The sequence below is a fragment of the Grampus griseus genome (assembly GCF_964374135.1).
Source record: "Grampus griseus genome assembly, chromosome: 4".
Lineage (NCBI taxonomy): Eukaryota > Metazoa > Chordata > Mammalia > Artiodactyla > Delphinidae > Grampus > Grampus griseus.
The window spans coordinates 9,318,875-9,339,926 of record NC_138997.1 but is presented as its reverse complement, the minus strand read 5'-3'; the positions used below and the strand labels follow the sequence as shown (position 1 = coordinate 9,339,926).

General features: G+C 33.6%; 1 protein-coding gene across 2 annotated transcripts in view; it reads right to left on the bottom strand.

The window, feature by feature from the left end:
- Positions 1 to 10,257, bottom strand: part of CCSER1 (coiled-coil serine rich protein 1) — a gene marked incomplete at both ends in the record, with an annotated part of 1,097,278 nt that extends 1,087,021 nt beyond the window's left edge. For both annotated transcript variants that reach the window (XM_082653728.1, XM_082653729.1), the window contains one exon: positions 8,934 to 10,257. In XM_082653728.1, the coding sequence (XP_082509854.1) occupies positions 8,934 to 10,257 (1,324 nt within the window). The remainder of the gene's footprint in view (positions 1 to 8,933) is intronic.
- Positions 10,258 to 21,052: the final 10,795 nt, after the last annotated feature.

Sequence of the window (21,052 nt, the reverse complement as noted above, 5' to 3'; positions counted from 1 at the left end):
CAACATTAAACACAACAACATTCACATTATAGGGGTCCCAGAAGGAGAAGAGAGAGAGAAAGGACCAGAGAAAATATTTGAAGAGATTATAGTCGAAAACTTCCCTAACATGGGAAAGGAAATAGCCACCCAAGTCCAGGAAGCGCAGCGAGTCCCATACAGGATAAACCCAGGAGAAACACGCCGAGACACATAGTAATAAAATTGGCAAAAATTAAAGAAAAATTATTGAATGCAGCAAGGGAAAAATGACAAATAATATAAGAGGGAACTCCCATAAGTTTAACAGCTGATTTCTCAGCAGAAACTCTACAAGCCAGAAGGGAGTGGCATGATATACTTAAAGTGATGAAAGGGAAGAACCTACAACCAAGATTACTCTACCCGGCAAGGATCGCATTCAGATTCGATGGAGAAATCAAGAGCTTTACAGACAAGCAAAAGCTAAGAGAATTCAGCACCACCAAACCAGCTCCACAACAAATGCTAAAGGAACTTCTCTGAGTGGGAAACACAAGAGAAGAAAAGGATCTACAAAAACAAACCCAAAACAATTAAGAAAATGGTCATAGGAACATATATATCGATAATTACCTTAAATGTAAATGGATTAAATGCTCCCACCAAAAGACACAGGCTTGCTGAATGGATACAAAAACAAGACCCATATATATGCTGTCTACAAGAAACCCACTTCAGACCTAGGGACACATACAGACTGAAAGTGAGAGGATGGAAAAAGATATTCCATGCAAATGGAAATCAAAAGAAAGCTGGAGTAGCAATATTCATATCAGATAAAAGAAACTTTAAAATAAAGAATGTTACAAGAGACAAGGAAGGACACTACATAATAATCAAGGGATGAATCCAAGAAGAAGATATAACGATTATAAATATATATGCACCCAACATAGGAGCACCTCAATACATAAGGCAACTGCTAACAGCAATAAAAGAGGAAATCAACAGTAACACAATCAAAGTGGGGGACTTTAACACCTCACTTACACCAATCATCCAAAATGAAAATAAATGAAAATAAATAAGGAAACAGAAGTTTTAAATGACACAATAGACCAGATAGATTTAATCGATATTTATAGGACATTCCATCCCAAAACAGCAGATTACACTTTCTTTTCAAGTGCACATGGAACATTCTCCAGGACAGATCACATCTTGGGTCACAAATCAAGCCTCAGTAAATTTAAGACAATTGAAATCATATCAAGCATCTTTTCTGGCCACAACACTATGAGATCAGAGATCAAATACAGGAAACAAAACGTAAAAAACACAAACACATAGAGGCTAAACAATACGTTACTGAGTAACCAAGAGATTACTGAAGAAATCAAAGAGAAAATCAAAAAATACCTAAAGACAAATGACAATGAAAACACAACGATCCAAAAAGTATGGGATGCAGCAAAAGCAGCTCTAAGAGGGAAGTTTATAGCTATACAAGCCTACCTCAAAAAACAAGAAAAATCTCAAATAAAAACCTTACCTTACACCTAAAGGAACTAGAGAAAGAAGAACAAACAAAACGCAAAGAGAGCAGAAGGAATGAAATCATAAAGATCAGAGCAGAAATAAATGAAATAGAAACAAAGAAAACAATAGCAAAGTTCAATAAAACTAAAACCTGGTTCTTTGAGAAGATAAACAGAATTGATAAACCATTAGCTAGACTCACCAAGAAAAGGAAGGAGAGGACACAAATCAATAAAATTAGAAATGAGAAAGGAGAAGTTACAATAGAAACCGTAGAAATACAAAGCCTCCTAACAGACTACTACAAGCAACTCTATGCCAATAAAGTGCACAACCTGGAAGAAATGGACAAATTCTTAGAAAGGTATAACTTTCCAAGACTGAACCAGGAAGAAATAGAAAATATGAACAGACCAATCACAAGTAGTGAAATTGAAACTGTGATTAAAAACCTTCCAACAAACAAAAGTCCAGGACCAGATGGCTTCACACGTGAATTCTATCAAACATTTAGAGAAGAGCTAACACCCATCCATCTCAAACTCTTCCAAAATATTGCAGAGGAAGGAACATTCTAAAACTCATTCTATGAAACCACCATCACCTAATACCAAAACCAGACAAAGATACAATAAAAAAAGAAAATTAGAGACCAATATCACTGATGAATATACATGCAAAAATCCTCAACAAAATACGAGCAAACAGAATCCAACAACACATTAAAAGGATCACACACCATGATCAAGTGGGATTTATCCCAGGGATGCAAGGATTCTTCAATATATGCAAATCAATCAATGTGATACACCATATTAACAAACTGAATAAAAACCATATGATTATCTCAATCGATGCAGAAAAAGCTTTTGACAAAATTCAACACACATTTATGATAAAAACTCTCCAGAAAGTGGGCACAGAGGGAACCTACCTCTACATAATGAAGGCCATATATGACAAACCCACAGCAAACAACATTCTCAATGGTGAAAAACTGAAAGCATTTCCTCTAAGATCAGGAACAAGAAAAGGATGTCCACTCTCACCACTATTATTCAACATAGTTTTGGAAATCCTAGCCATGGCAATCAGAGAAGAAAAAGAAATAAAAGGAATCCAAATTGGAAAAGAAGAAGTAAAACTGTCACTGTTTGCAGATGACATGACACTATACATAGAGAATCCTAAAAATGCCAGCAGAAAACTACTAGAACTAATCAATGATTTTGGTAAAGTTGCAGGATACAAAATTAATGCACAGAAATCTCTTCCATTCCTATAGACTAATGATGAAAAATCTGAAAGACAAATTAAGGAATCACTCCCATTTACCATTGCAACAAAAAGAATAATATATCTAGGAATAAACCTACCTGGGGAGAAAAAAGACCTGTATGCAGAAAACTATAAGACACTGATGAAAGAAATTAAAGATGATACCAACCGATGGAGAGATATACCATGTTCTTGCATTGGAAGAATCAATACTGTCAAAATGACTACACTACCCAAAGCAATCTACACATTCAATGCAATCCCTATCAAATCACCATTGGCATTTTTTACGGAACTATAACAAAAAATCTTAAAATTTGTATGGAGACAGAAAAGACCCCGAATAGCCAAAGCAGGCTTGAGGGAAAAAAACAGAGCTGGAGGAATCAGACTCCCTGACCTCAGACCATACTACAAAGCTACAGTAATCAATACAATATGGTAGTGGCATAAAAACAGAAACATAGATCAATGGAACAAGATCGAAAGCCCAGAGATAAACCCATGCATCTATAGTCAAATAATCTATGACAAAGGAGGCAAGGATATACAATGGATAAAAGACAGTCTCTTCAATAAGTGGTGCTGGGACAACTGGACAGCTACATGTAAAAGAATGAAATTAGTACACTCCCTAACCCATACACAAAAATAAACTCAAAATGGATTAGAGACCTAAATGTAAGACTAGATACTGTAAAACTCTTAGAGGAAAACATAGTAAGAACAGTCTTTGACATAAATCGCAGCAAGATCTTTTTTGATCCACCTCGTAGAGTAATGGAAATAACAACAAGAATAAACAAATGGGACCTAATGAAACTTCAAAGCTTTTGCACAGCAAAGGAAACCATAAACAAGACGAAAAGACAACCCTCAGAATGAGAGAAAATATTTGCAAATGAATCAATGGACAAAGGATTAATCTCCAAAACATATAAACAGCTCATGCAGCTCTATATTAAAGAAACAAACAACCCAATCAAAAAATGGGCAGAAGACCTAAATAGACATTTCTCCAAAGAAGATATACAGATGGCAAGAAGCACATGAAACGCTGCTCAACACCACTAATTATTAGAGAAATGCAAATCAAAATTACAATGAGGTGTCACCTCACACCAGTTAGAATGGGTATCATCAGAGAATCTACAAACAAGAAATGCTGGAGAGGGTGTGGAGAAAAGGGAACCCTGTTGCACTGTCAGTGGGAATGTAAATTGATACAGCCACTATGGAGAACAGTATGGAGTTTTCTTGAAAAACTGAAAATAGAATTACCATATGATCCAGCAATCCCACTGCTGGGCATATGCCCAGAGAAAACCATAATTCAAAAAGACACATGCACCCCAATGTTCATTGCAGCACTATTTACAATAGCCAGGTCATGAAGCAACCTAAATGCCCATCAACAGATGAATGGATAAAGAAGATGTGGTACATATATACAACAGAATATTACTCAGCCATAAAAAGGAACTAAATTGGGTCATTTGTAGAGACGTGGATGCACCTAGAGACTGTCATACAGAGTGAAGTAAGTCAGAAAGAGAAAAACAAATATCGTATATTAACGCATGTATGTGGAACCTAGAGAAATGGTACAGATGAACTGGTTTGCAGGGCAGAAGTTGAAACACAGGTGTAGAGAACAAACGTATGGACACCAAGGGGGGAAAGCTGTGGGGGGGGGTAGGGATGGTGGTGTGATGAATTGGGCAATTGGGATTGACATGTATACACTGATGTGCATAAAACTGATGACTAATAAGAACCTGCTGTATAAAAATTAAATTAAATTGAAAAATTAAAAAAATAAAAGAAAGAAAGAGAAATTAAGAATACAATCCCATCTACAGTTGCATCAAAAAGAATAAAATACCTAGGAACAAGTTTAATCCAGGAAGCAAAAAATATATACACTGAAAACTATAAAAGACATTGATGAAAGAAAATGAAGAAAATAAAAATAAAGAGATATTCCATGTTCATGAATTGGAAAGATTAATATTGTTAAAATGTTCATATTACCCAAAGGGATCTACAGATTCAATGCAATTCTTATCAAAATTACACTGACATTTTTCACAGAAATAGAAAAAAAAATCCTAAAATTTGTACAGAAACAAAGAACACCCCAAATAGCCAAAGTAATCTTGATAAAGAAGAACAAAGGTAGAGGCATTACACGTCCTGATTTTAAACTATACTACAAAGCTACAGTTATCCAAACAGTATGGTACTGGTGTAAAAACAGACACATAGATCAATGGAATAGAAGAGACAGCCAAGAAATAAACCCATGCAAATGTGGCAATTAATTTCTGACAAAGAACCCAAGAATATATAATGGGGAAAAGACAGTCTCTTCAATAGACAGTGTTGAAAAATGGACAGTCACATGCGAAAAGATGAAACTGGGACCTTATCCTATACCACACACCAAAATCAACTAAAATTTATTAATGACTTGAAAGTTAAGACCAAAAACTGTAAACCTCCTAGAAGTAAACATGGGTATAAGCTCTTTGACATTCATCTTGATAATGATTTTTTGGATTTGATGTCAAGAGCAAAAGAAATAAAAGCAAAAATAAACAAGTAGGACTACTTCAAACTAAAAAGCTTCTGCACAGAAAACAAAAAAATAAAAATAAAAAAGAAAGAAATAAAAGACAACCAATTGGACCAATTGGATGGGAGAAAATATTTGCAAATCATATATCCTATAAGGGGTTAATATCCAAAATATACACAAAATTCATACAACTCAATAGCAAGAAAAAAAAATTAAAATGGGCAAAGGCCCTAAGTAAACATTTTTCCAAATAAGACATACAAATGGCCAATAGGTACATGAAAAGGAGCTCAACATCCCTATCATCTGGGAAATGCAAATCAAAACCACAATGAGATATCACCTCACTTTCATTAGGATGGCCATTATCAAAAAGTCAAAAGACAACACATGTTTTTGAGCATATGGAAAAAAGGGAACCCTTGTGCACTGTTGGTGAGAATGTAAACTGGTGCAGTCAGTATGGAAAACATTATGGAGGTTCTTCAAGAAATTAAAAATAGAGCTACTATATGATCCAGCAATCTTACTTCCGGTAATATACCCAAAGGCAGCAAAATCACTATCTCAAAGACATATCTGTACTCCCATGTTCACAGCAGCATTATTCACAATAGCAGAGGTCTGGAAACATCCTAAGTATGAGAAAAAAGGAATGGATAAAGAAAATGCAGTATCTACATACAATGGAATATTATTCAGCCTTAAAAAAAGAAGGAAATCCTGTCATTTGTGACAACATGGATGAATCTTGAAGATATGCTAAGTGAAATAAGCCAGACAGAGAAAGACCAATACTGCATGGTATCACTTACATGTGGAATCTTTTTTAGAAAGCTCAACTCATAGAAACAGAGAGTAGAAAAGTGGTTGCCTTGGTAAAAGGGTACAAACTTTCAGTTATAAGATAAATAAGATCTGAGGATCTAGTGTATAACAAGGTGACTATAGTTGAACTTAAATTTCTCAAAAACAAAAACCAAAAAGGTAAATATGTGACGTGATGGATATATTAACTAACTTGATGGGGGGGGGGGTGGAATTCTTTCACAATGTAACATATACCAAATCATCACTTTGTTCACTTTAAATATACAATTTAATTTTCCAATTATACTTGAATAAAGTTAAAAAATGCAAACTACAATCACACCCCCCACTTCCTAATCCTCTTTTCTGCTTTAAACTCATCCTCAGCAGTTATTATCACCTGACATTTATTTATTTGTATATTAATTGTCTGAGTATTCCCAGTAGAAGGTAAGCTTCATGAAGAAAGGAATTTATTCATTTTGTTCACTGATATACCCTTAGTGCCTAAAACAGTACCAAAACAATATTTGTTCAATGAATGAATGAATGAATGAAACTGTTCTGTTTGGGCTCATCTATGAGTTTAAAGACTCTTGGCCAAAACCTATTAAGCCAACATATGGCAGTTTTTTCAGTAACTTTTTAAGTCAATGAGTTAAAGTTAAGTTGCCAGAGAGGTCAACATTCCATTAATAATTCTGAAATGAATGTACACCCAGGACATTCAGATGCATATTAAATACTAGCTTAAACGTATTTCACAATAAATACAGAATAAACTTAGTATTATGGAATTTGGCAACTCTTTCTTACATAAAATACATTTGTCTAAATGGCTTTAAAATCTTGAAACTTCTAAATTATAAAATCTTTATGAATAGCAGATGAATATCTCCTATTGATGGAAATGAAGAATAGTATGCAACCAACTTTCCCTTTTTGACGTTACCAGCTTATTTGCCTGTCTCTTTCTATTTTACAAGTTGTAGATACTATGAATTATCACCTAATGTCCAGGAACAGGCATCATGGTGTCAAATTCAGTGAAATTAATGTGTTAAATGGCTTGCTATTAGGATCTCAGTCAACAGATTAATAATCAGCAAGATAATTGCTGGTCATTCCCTAGTTTCCAAAGAGATAAATATTTACTCTATTCAGTTTGACATTGAGGCAAGTCACCATTTCTAAATAAGAATTAGATATAATCAAAATAATTACACTTTTACCTTTTTGGGTGCAATTTTCTAAAAAACTGCCTACATTTTAATCTGAGGTCCGCCGTTTGCTAACAATGTGATTTCATGAAGTTATTTAACTTAATCCTAAACCTTACTCATTAATAACTTCCACATAAATCTTTGGTTAGTACTAAATAAAACAGTGCATGCAAATTGCTTAGCACATCTTTGGGCACATAGTATCATCATCATTATCATTCTTATAATTATACTACAGTTAAAGAATTAAGCAGGTATAACTAAATCCCAAAATACAAGCAAGGCTACCAAGATAAAAAAATGAAAAAAGTAGGCAGATGTATAAAAGTGATTTTGTATCAAATGTGAAAAAATATGAAGACAGTTGGAAAATTAAGTCATGCATTTAAAACTGTAAAACTGCTATATTCATGGAGAGACTAGTTAGGTAAGTCAGATAAACTTATGATTCTTGAAATTATATAATATATAATTTCACGGATTACAAATTTTAGTTAATATTTCAGTATTATTCTTAATGTTTTGGAAAGAGCCTGGGTCATGACATGTACTACAACCTAGTCATGAAGAGCCTGATCTTTGGATTGAGAGAGTTGTAATTTGGCTGTGCTACTTACCAGCTGTATAATCCCTTGGTCTCAGTTTTCTCATGTATAAAATGGGGAACATACTAGTGCCTACCTCATAGGGATTGTATCCTAAACAATTACTTATGAACTTTGTGACTTTGGACACATTACTTAACCTATCTGTGCTCCAATCATCTTGCCTGTAGAATGAGTTAGAATAATAGTAGCGATCTCAATCACTTCCAGATTCAATAAATTAATGTATCCAAAGGGCACAGAACAGTAAATGGACATACTGTTGGGAGAACTATTAGTGTTAGTAGTAGTAGCAAAAGCGGCAGCAGTGGTAGTAGGAATCACAGTACAGAAAAAGAAGAATAAAAAATGTTAAATACAGCCAGTAGGTATTATATATTCAACAATTCTTTTGAACTGAATTTTATATTGAAAAACCATGTTTTCTATTGAATAACAGACTGGAGTAAATCAACCTTCCCTCCCTCTTTCTGTGCCAAAACATGGATCCTATTTAATAATAAAAACTTTGTTAAAATAGGAAAAAGAATTTTAATTATACAAATTTCTTTTATAATGATTGTGTCTGGGCTATATCTATTCTTTAACTAAGAAATACCAATACTCTATCATGAACTATAAAAAAAGATGGCCCTTATCTTAGATAAAGCCACATTGCAAATAAAATTAATTTCCTTCCACTTTCTTCTGAGGGTCAGAATCTGAATTACACAACTAAGAAAAATAAGTAACATGGATGAATTACATTTTCAGCATGATACGAATGAAGTAAGTTTAAGCAGAGAAATGATTTAAGACAAATTATAAACAGGACAGAAGATTAAAGAGTGAAAACTAAGAAAAATGTAGTTTCCATGAGATAGAATAAGAAAATTGAAGAAATTATAATGAAAATTATAATTCATATCATTTATTATACAGAGAAAATCATCATACCTTTGGCAGGATTTGCATCATATCCATATGATGTTTTGTTTAAAATATAATGATCACCGGAAGAGGGTATTATCCTTGAATCTGAAATAGGATGGATCCCTTTAACACGTTCAGCTATTGCTTTATGTTGCTCATAAAATCCAAGTTTCCTTGGGGAGCTTGTTGCCAACATTGTTTCACCATTTTGTATCACCATATGTTCTCCTCTTCTTGTATCTGCTGATAGATGAATCTCTGAGTCACTCGCATTCATAGCAGGTAGTTCAGTGATTTGCAGTAACACTTCCTTCTGATTAGCAGCAGAGGTTTCTGGTAAGGATTTAGATTCAGTGCTACACCGACCTTCTAACCTGTATTTCCCAGGAGACATAATTGCACAGGGAGCAGTTCCCATAAGGTCTGTTGTCTTTGTAGCAGCAGCAGCAGGATTGGGAGAAATCTGAGAGGTAGAATCACTGTGGCCAAAGTTGTCACAGTGGGATGCCATGCTTCCACTTTTAGGAAATGCATCTGCTTCAGACACAGAATCTTCAGTCAAGGCTAAGAACTCTGAAGGTGTCTGAGCTGTAGTAAAATCAGCAGAAAGCAGTGGAGATGGTAACGAGCTTCCCGCCCGTTCTGTTACATCCACAGAACAAGATGGAGAACCTCTTAGTAATACAGGTTCCCTCTCTTGGTACTGTGCAATTTCCAGTGAGAATTCAGATTGTTGTACCAATGAAATGGATTGGCTCTGTGGAACTGGCTTAGAAAATTTATAGTGAGATGAAAAGGATTTAGTAAGAAGCTTCTTTGTTGACTGCTTAACAGAACGGCGAGTTTGTTCTTCTGTGAATCCAGAATCATCCCCCTCACTTTTGCCAGAACTCAGGCAATTTATAAAGACATTCTTATTAGTCGAGTGCTCGTTTTCTCTTTCAAAATCCTCTGTCAAAGATCTTGTTATCTTCTTATTTCGTGAACTGCTAAAACCAACAGAATGTCTTCCCCTGGTTTTAGTATGTTCTTCCGAACTCGGTTTTTGCATACTGCTGTGACCAGGTTGAGCACCATTTGAAATACTAAGGTTCTGGTTGGTAGGTTCTTGCTTAGGTTCACTCCCCTTCCTATGATGAAAGCTAATGGAAGGAGTACGGAAGAGGCTCCTGCGTTTACCTGTGCTACCTGAGCTTGAGTTAGTGCTGGAAGGAGACGAACTGTGGACACCGACTGTATTACTGGAGGAGGGTGAAGAAGGAAGAGAATCATGTTTTCTGCTAATACTCCTTCTGAATATTGGCAACCGGGAGACCAGAGTAGATCGTCTTGATCTGGAGTCCCCCATTGGGACTCCAAGGCTTGCACTGCGATAGCCAACTTAGCAACCTGAGAAAAGACAAATAGAACAAGTTAATAGAAGTCAATTATAAATAAGACATTTTAAAACATAATACTGGTTTTTCATTCATGACACAGAATTTGTTATACTAAAATAATAGCAAAATTCTGACAAAGAATTTTCTGAATTTCTATGTAGCAAAATATCCAATCATTTGTATAGAAATTTTATAATGGTGCCACAACTTCACAATGACCAAGAATATTTGAAGTCTAAATTTGTATTGGGAGACACGAGAGTGCTATTCAAGACTCAGCCTTACTACTCACACCAGTTCTATAATTTGGTAAATTGCTTAATCTTAACTTTTTATGTTTATTTATTTAGATTTAGTAGGCATATGACAGCCACCATCAATGCTCTCTGGGTAAAATGCCCCACCACTGCCTCTGGTAGCCAGCACCAGATGTACCATGGGGCTCAACAAGTAATTGACCTGAGCTTAAACAGAGCCACAGACCAGACGAAGGTATGACCTGACCCTAGAATCTCTACTCAAAGAAAAAACCAATTGGAACAGATACTCTCCCTTCGATTATGATTTAGTAAGTTTAGAGATAATTAGACCACTGGAAGAGGAAAATAAACTACATCATAAAGGATCTAGAGTAGAGTTATATACAAGATAAAGTTATGAGGAAACCACAGCCATGAGTTGAAGAAAAGACAAATGAAAGCTAATTCAACTGGTAATGCTAAGACAAGTGGAGACTACATGCAGAGAAAAGCAGAAGCAAAGAAAATTTATGAACCATATTAATGTCAGGGTATTGATGATGAAGACAAGAAGGACGAGGAGAAGGTGGCAGCTGCAGTTCATTAATTGTGATGCACCACGTACTTGAAACAGGTTATCTCTTTTAATGCTTGTAACTATAGAAGTAGATATTACTATGGTCACTTTACAGTGGAAAGGTAAGTTGCCTACATCACTCAGCTGATAAGTGCTAAAGCAGGACTAAGAAACGAAGCATTATCTAACCACAGGGTCAGTTCATAATTAGCATGGTATATACTGCTTTCACTAGAGTGAAAAGCCAAGAGCTTAGGCTGCCGAAGGCCCAGATATGTTTCCACTTCAGAAATTACTAGTTGTATGGTAGGTCTTTCTCTTACGGTGACTGCTATTTTTCACTGGTTTTTATAATGTGCCATGATTTGTTTCCTATTTTGTATTGTTTTGCTTTGTTTCTAAATTTCACTTAATTCCTTAACTATAACGTGCACACCCCTGCTTTGTCAACTTGAATCATGCTGTTTCTTTCTGTTATTTATTGCAACCAAAGCTATCTCACAATAATAAATACTACATAAAATGACAGGCCCTCCATTTTATCATTCTTGCAGATAAAGTATTAGATTGATCAAGTAAAATACTTTCATGTCCTTGAGGAAGTGTATGACAAAAACGGAAAATATTTTCTCTTTCACATACGCATTTTTAAATATTTGATATTTTGTTCTAAATGATATAAAATCAATTTGCCTTTCATGATTTTTATTGGATGATCTTTAACTGCACTCATTGAATTTGAATTTAAATCAAACTATGTGTGAACCACTTCTAAAACATTTAAGCATCCTTGCAAGGCTTTAGCTGAAGAAAGCTTAAAATACAAAGACATTTTAGTTTGTGAAGTCTTTCATAAATTAAAACTATCTCACTTTCCTCCCAGCTTAGATGTTCTGAAATGGATACAAAAAATAATAAATTTTGTTTACACTTTCACTCTTAATAATGCTTTAATTAACATCATTCTCAGCTGTGATTTTATTTATAGGCAAGATTTATTTCCATTCAATGCCCAGTGAATAATTTTGCTCTAATAAGAGCATTATCAACCACAATGATTTGCAGCTGGTGGTGAACCTATGGCCTTCAATGTATTCATGTCAAGATATTTACCACTATTTTTGAAATATCTTCAGAATTTATGTATACTGAAATATTTCTTGACCTTTTTTTTAGTATTTCTTACATTTATATCAGCAATCAAAAATAAAAGAGTGAATAAATCCCATGTCTCTTAGGCAAGTATTCAAAGGACTTAACTAATGAAAAATTTTCAGAAAAAGAATTACAATAAAATTCTTAATGAAAACAACCAGACTTCCGTTTACAATACATATGTGCTACCAATATATCTGTCTTAATTTAAGTAAAAACATCATAGATACACAGAGATATTTATACATTGAATGGGATGACATGGAATAGATATAAAATCTATTGGAGATAAAAATCTTTTGTTTCACTTTATCCGCAGATAGTCTTTTAAATGAAGTTCTTTATTCCAGCTAAATGAGAGAGACAAAATATCTATAGGTTGGAATTATCCATATTCTTGATAAAGACTTTAAAATCTATGTCTCATATTTCATTCTCCAATTGCATTGACTACTTGCCACTTTCTGTTCGCTTTCACCATCAAGGCATTAGCAGATGTAGAACCATCTGCTTGGAATGCCCTTCCAGTAACTGTGATGTGGTAAAATTCCTATTTCTACAGATGGTCCCTTCCAGAATGCCATCTCTGATCCCCCTTCCTACTCTCTTCCATTTTGGACTTAGCACTCCTCCTTTATGCATCCTCAAGTATTACCTTACATAGTAAACATCTGTTTACCTATCTGACTTTACTATTTTACCTTAAGCTTCTTTTTTTTAAAATTAATTTTATTTTTGGTTTCATTGGGTCTTCGTTGCTGCATGCGGGCTTTCTCTAGTTGTGGCGAGTGGGGGCTACCCTTCGTTGCAGTGCGCGGGCTTCTCATTGCGGTGGCTTCTCTTGTTGTGGAGCATGGGCTCTAGGCGCATGGGCTTCAGTAGTTGTGGCGCACAGGCTTAGCTGCTCTGCGGCATGTGGAATCTTCCCGGACCAGGGATCGAACCCGTGTCCCCTGCATTGGCAGGTGGATTCTTAACCAATGCACTATCAGGGAAGTCCCTACCTTAAGCCTGTTAATGGCAAAGGCCATTTTTGCTTTGCTTTGAGACCCCAGGTGCCTAATACACAATTAATACTTATAGAGTCAATGGATTTCATAAAATGAAGTTTTCACTTGAACACAACAGTATTTCAAACACAAACATATTTTCTGTCTCACTACCAAAAATGAAATGTTACAATTTTGAGGTTAATTATGTTGAATTACAACTTTTAGAGTCATGAGTTAACTAAAAGTTTTTCAAACTGTAAAATCAATATCTACAATTTGCTCACATTTGAAGACAATGTTATTAACAAGCTGAATAACAATATATCATCAAATCAACAATGAATTTCTTAATTGGCATGGTTGAGAAAGATGTAAATTCTAGTTCAAGGGGTTTTATGGGTCATTAATTTGTTACTTATTTAATATTAGAGTAAAAGTAAAATACCTTAAAGAAGTAAGATATACCGAAAAAAATTATACTTTTTTTTCCATAATTCCAAAGGCATTAACCAAGACATAAAATAACCTTGAAGGGTTTCACAGCTATTATCTTGGAAACTGATTACCATATGCAAAAACAGGTATGTCTATCTGTGCAGGTAAGAGAAACAAAACAAAACCCCCTTAATCTTTTTCTTTCCTGTCATTTTTCTGTTTTCCTAGAATTTGGACAGCCCTCATATTTTTTCACTATGAGCCAAAGATGATGGAGGGACCTGATGTCCCATATCTGAGATAGTAGTGAGTATCCTTTGTCTCTCTCCCAAAATTAGTGGTATATTATTCCAAAAACAAGCCTACACAAAGTACCCTTTACACAGACATGCAATCAGCATAAAAAAAATTTTGGTTTCAAATCCAAGCTCTGCCACTTACCAGTAGCATGAATGAGAACACAGATAGTAATTATTTTATAGCGATTTTTCTTTAAGGATGGAAGGTACAACATCACAAAGAAACTTAACACTCTGCTTGGTATAGAGTAAATATGCACTTTCTTCCTTTTTTAATGAAATGCATTCAAGCAAGCGGTGCATGATGTAACAGCACATAGAGTGATTATGAAAATGAGCTACTTTTCAAAATCTGCCCCAATCACTGTTTAAAAAATCATCAAAAATTTTGAGGGGAGGTGGAGGTGTATAAATTGGGGTCAGTGTTCTAACCCCTTATGATAAACATCCCTAAAGTATACATTTTTATTGGAATTTAAAAACAATGACCAATATTTGAAGTGTTTGTGGGGAATGTTACATAAGTTAAATACAGTCTGTTCTATTCTCTCTGAGAAAAGATATCAGAAAATAACCAGGTAGAGCCTAAATGAGCACACTTAAAAGAAAATCAATGATACATTGTGAAAATGGAAAAAAAAAATTCACAGAAACCAAATACTCTCTAGGTAACAACTTTCAACATTAAGAAAGCAATGGCAGAAAACAAATCATATGAAAACATATCAAAGGACACTGATGAATTTTCACCAAAATTAAATAGATAATAGCTTGAATAAGCTTCCAAGTCAATCTTATCTAATTATGTCATTTTGATGAAGATTTCAATGAGTCCTGATAGGTGTTATGGCTTAGCTGGAAAGCCCTCCAGCTCAGATTCTTTCTATTACAAAGTTCATGCAATTTACATCTCAATAATCTTTTTTATAAAATTGAAGTATAGTTGATTTGCAATATTGTGTTAGTTTCAGGTGTACCACAAAGTAATTCAGTTATATTTATATATATTTTTTAGATTGTTTTTCATTATAGGCTATTACAAGATATTGAATATCATTCCCCATGTTTTACAGTAAATCCTTGTTGCTTATCTATTTTATATACAGTAGCGTGTATCTGTTAATCCCATACTCCTAATTTTACTTTAACTATGATGTAATTTATCTTTAAATGTATTTCTAAAATGTTTTATTGTTTTCATTTAAATAAATATGGAACTAATAGAGGCATTTTTAACGATACATCACTGACACACGTGGACAAGGGCCACTTCAACCAGCAGGGTTAGTGAGGACAATATGAGATACATTAAAAGGATGACTGATCAGGACCAAGTGGGTTATTGATCGGTCACAGGGAAGAGAATGAGACTGTCAGCCAAATATAGCAAGAGTTAGAAATCACATAATTGATTGGATATGTTTAATTAACAATTTATTAAATTTGCATATAATTTAGCCACACTGAGTACAGTAAGTTATTTCCAACTATAAAGAAGAAAATAATACAAATAACTGCGTATATCAGAAATGCTTGCTTATATCAAAATGATTTGACCCTAAAAATTGCATGTAAGCGGAGACAGATTGTCCCTTACTGGATCTGTAAATCAATAAATCAATCTCCCAGGTAAAAAGAGAAAGAGAGTACATGGTGCTAAATTGCATGATAATGGAAACAGTTACATATAGGGAAGGGGAATATATTTCAAAGAGATTATTCTAGCAGGAATTAGGGAAGAAGATGCATTCCTTGTCTGAATTAATAGAAGGACAGGGACCATAATACATATTTAGAAAGACATGTCATCTTGAAACCCAGCCAGATATAATCTCAGTTCTTCATTGACCAGAAGAGACAACAGAGGGAGAAGAGAAACAGAGAGAGAAAGAATGGATTTTGACCAGAAGTTAGACAGAATTTAGTAGTGAAAGAAGAAAAAAGTCTAAAAGTCGTATCTACATGTGACCCAGGCTTCAGTAAATAATGAGACTACATTTATAATTAATGTTATAGTTTATGTTCTGGCATTTATACACAATGAATGCATAACTGTTAAGAAAGAAGACTCTCACGCAAAAATATCTCGATTTGAATTCAGCATTACACCTAAGAGCTGTGTGACTTTAGAGTGGCTTAAAAAGTTATTTAACTCCCTGAGCCTTCATGAGGATAATAGTTGCAACTACCTTAAAGATTTTGTGATGATCTAATAAGTAAAACCAAAAAGCACTTAGAACAAGGTCTAGCACATGACAAATGTTTAATAACTATAAATTATCAAGAAAAATTAACCATACTTGTACTATTTCACAGCCAAGTACACTTTAGTTAGCTTATAACCTCCCCCAACTTCTCTCAGCTGAAGTTCTAATTCTGTCTACTAGTAGACAAATAATACTGTCATTTCCAGTCAATCTTGAATAGGACAAAAAGAAAGGTTAGAGGCCAGAGTACCCATATGTCAATGGGCTTGGGGCTTGGAATTAATATGCTAATTAATACACATATATTCATTTCAATTTTTTATTAAATATTAAGCTCACTTATTCAGTATTATTTTTTTTACTTTCAACAAAATAATCCAGACTTAAAGAAGCAAATAACTAAAATATTATGAATATGCAAAAACTGTCTCAGACCCTGAACATGATTCTCAAAAGAGTGAATTTAATAAATTTGTTGAACAATGAAAATGTCATAACAAGTATGCAACTTTAGAGAGGATAGCACACATCCAAAAGTACATATGTTTGTTAATAAAGAAAATTTTATTACTTCTTACATTGGAGAATTTGGTTTGGTCTTAAAATATTATTTTGGAAAAAAAATTCCTCGCAATGTTGTAGGTTAGGTTTCTTAGAAGCAGAGCCTAAGCAAGGAATTCTTTTTTTTTTTTAACATCTTTATTGGAGTATAATTGCTTTACAATGGTGTGTTAGTTTCTGCTTTATAACAAAGTGAATCAGCTATATATATACATATATCCCCATATCTCTTCCCTCTTGCGTCTCCCTCCCTCCCACCCTCCCTATCCCACCCCTCTAGGTGGTCACAAAGCACTGAGCTGATCTCCCTGTGCTATGTGGCTACTTCCCACTAGCTATCTATTTTACATTTGGTAGTGTATATATGTCCATGCCACTCTCACTTTGTCCCAGCTTACCCTTACCCTCCCCGTGTCCTCAAGTCCATTCTCTACATCTGCGCCTTTATTCCCGTCCTGCCCCTAGGTTCTTCAGAACCACTTTTTTTTTTCTTTTAGATTCCATATATATGTGTTAGCATACGGTATTTGTTTTTCTCTTTCTGACTTACTTCACTCTGTATGACAGACTCTAGGTCCATCCATCTCACTACAAATAACTCAATTTCGTTTTGTTTTATGGCTGAGTAGTATTCCATTGTATATTATGTGCATGTCTTTATCCATTCATCTGTCGATGGACACTTAGATTGCTTCTGTGTCCTGGCTATTGTAAATAGAGCTGCAATGAACATTGTGATACATGACTCTTTTTGAATTATGGTTTTCTCAGGGTATATGGCCAGTAGTGAGATTGCTAGGTTGTATGGTAGTTCTATTTTTAGTTTTTTAAGGAACCTCCATACTGTTCTCCACAGTGGCTGTATCAATTTACATTCCCACCAACAAGAGGGTTCCCTTTTCTCTACACCCTCTCCAGCATTTATCGTTTGTAGATTTTTTTTTAATGATGGTCATTCTGACTGGTGTCAGGTGTTACCACATTGTAGTTTTGATTTGCATTTCCCTAATGATTAGTGATGTTGAGCATCCTTTCATATGTTTGCTGGCAATCTGTATAACTTCTTTGGAGAAATGTCTGTTTAGGTCTTCTGCCCATTTTTGGACTGGGTTGTGTGTTTTTTTTATATTGAGCTGCATGAGCTGCTTCTAAATTTTGGAGATGAATCCTTTGTCAGTTGCTTCATTTGCAAATATTTTCTTCCATTCTGAGGGTTGTCTTTTCATCTTGTTTATGTTTTAGCAAGGAATCCTTATTCAAGCAATTTACTAGAGAATTACTCTCAAGAGAAGGTAAGGAAAGAAGGCATGATAGAACAGGGGTAAAGCTAATCAGGGATGTGGCTGAAAATGACATCTAGCTTCAGATGAATCCCATGGGATCTGGAACACTTATTAATACCCCGAGACAGTGGCAGGTCCTCTGTATTCCATGCCAGTCAACTATTTGTAGATTTCTCTAAGGAATGGGAAAAATATTTGAAACATATAAAACTGGCAAAGGATTGATATCTGGAATATACAAAGAATTCTTATAAATCAGTAAGAATAAGACAATTCAAACAGAAAAATAAATGGGCAAAAAATATGAACATGCAAATCCCAGAAGATATACAAACTACCAGTGAATATATAAAAGCATATTGAAACCCATTAGTAATTAGAGAATATAGAAAGAGCTCCTACAAGCCAGTAAGAAACAGACAACACATAGGAAAAAAGGTAACAAAGAATATAGACAAGAATTTCATGGAAGAAACACAAATCACTAATCAACATATGAACAGATATTTAACTCCATTATTAATCAAGAATACCACAGATACTATTTTTCACCCATAACATTTTAATACTAAATAATATCAAGTTTGAATGAATGAAGGAGCACCTATAGACACTTATGAAGGAGTCCAAATTGTTAAGATCATTGTAGAAAATTATGTATCAAAATATCAAAGTAAGTAATTTCACGTCTCAGCATTTACCTTAGAATAATACTCACATATCTGCACACAGAAACATGAGAAACATATATAGAGACATTCAAGGCAGGTTTATAACAGTTGAAATTAAAAATAATATAAATGTCCATTAATAGGAGACTTGAAAAAGTAAAATATGGTATTATCTATTCCACAGCATAACAGACAAGAACTAAACACATAGGGTAAAAGATATCTGACAAAAAAATTTCCAAGGCATTTAATTAATAAAATCAAGTACCTAACTGATATGTTATATATAATTTATGTAAATTACAAATGTATTATGAAACTTTTTAAATAATAAATATTCTACAGATACATATGTGTGTAAATGCATAGGAAAAAATCTGGAAGGATGTACTTCAAAGTGTGAACAGGAATTATCCTTGAAGAGGGCTTTTGTACTGGGGGTTGTCATCAATGGGGGCACCAATGTAACAAATAATATGAAGTTTCAACAATGAAAATAAATTCATGAATCACTTTTATAATTAAAACTTACAAAATTCAAATTAAAATAGTATAAAAACATATGGCCTATCAAAATTACATAATAATAGGCATGTAAATGTGTTAGAAGTAATTTGAAGGGTATACAAAAATAAAGTAGCTGCCTCTGAAAGAGAATGAGAATGTGGGAAATTATTTTTATAAAAATAATCTGACCAAATATGACAAAATACAAAAATCAATTCTGAGTGTTTTAATAAACTCTTCAAATCTTTTAAATTGTAACACGAAGTATTTAAATAAATAAGACTTACAGAAGTGCCAAGAATCCTTACATTAATATAAGGACTTTGTATTTTTCATGAACCTACATTCTTAACACTAAAATTCATGTTTTATGTGACCATCAGTCCAAAATGTATGTTTATAAATTGAAACTTACTTTTGTAAAAACTCAAATTATATTTCATTTCACTATTGAAAGCTACTTCCATCCTTTAAAAAAAATTCACTATTCCTTTACCATATGATAATTCATCTAACTGTTGTCAGTGATAGTTCAGACACAAATAATTTGTTCTAGGCTTTTCACAATCTTTTTAATGTTTTAGTATTTCCATGATACAAACATTAAACCACGACAGATTATATAGTTGGCTAATAAACTGGAATTATATGATTTGGAAGCATGTGACATTATGACTTTTACTCATTAACAATAAATTGATGCCATTATATAATTCTTTCAAAGGTTAGTAAACGAACCAAACAAGTTGGTTATTAGTTCAAAGGAATGCTTCATTTATAACAGTTTATTTTTTTTCTAAATACTAAAATCACTGGATTTGCCTCAAATTTTATTTTTTTACTAAAAAGGAAATGACCAAGTTTAAAATAAATAACCTGTAGTTGTGCAAACATACCAGCAGAGGGTGCAGAAGATCCTCCTTTTAGGCAATAGTCAATTTTTTTTCTTGTAATTTTCAAAACCAATTTAAGATTTATTGGACAGTTAATTAAAAATATCACAAAGACTTTTATGTAAATGAAAAATTAAAGTCTTAAAGTCTCCAAATGCACTTTCAAATTAAATCTTTTTTTCTAGCAAAAATAAGATTTTTTTAGTTTTTAACTTTTATATAGACTACATTAATAAGGCATCTGTTAAAGGAAATTCACATTCATATATATCAATTCAAATTTATTATTTATTTGCCAACAGTTTTTCATTGTTTTTGAAATAATAGTAGATCATATGTTGCTTTGTAGGGAAAAAATTAGTGCAAAAGGTGTATGAAGCTGGTAGCATATCTTGTTCCTGTTATATGTTGTAAATATCTATCACTTAATTTAAAAATTTTTCTTACAATATTGCACAGAGCAGCTCATGGTCACAGACACAAATATGAATAAGGAAAATTATGTATCAATGTAAGATAATACAAAAACTGGAGGAAAAGAATTTTTGAAATACAAGTTAGAATATATATTAGGAGATTAAATTTAAAAGTTAATACACTCAACATTCATAAATATGTGTATGTCTGGGTCTGTGTACAAAATATCAGTAATACAGACACTTGACAATACAAATCAGCATATGGAGTAATACAGAATCGAACATTTCAATGTATGGTCCAGTTCAAATATAAATATTAGATGAATAAATTGAAAGTCAGTATTGGTCTGGTAAGGGGGAAAAAAAGAAATGAGTATATCTGCAAATCATTACTGCCTCGCTTTTGTTATAAATACTGTTGTAGTTGTATTCTTTATGATACAAATGGTAGCGTATTAAAGAATATACCAATTTCCATTCAGTTATACGTTGGCTTGAAGTACAAATTCTGTCAGAATCATTTTTA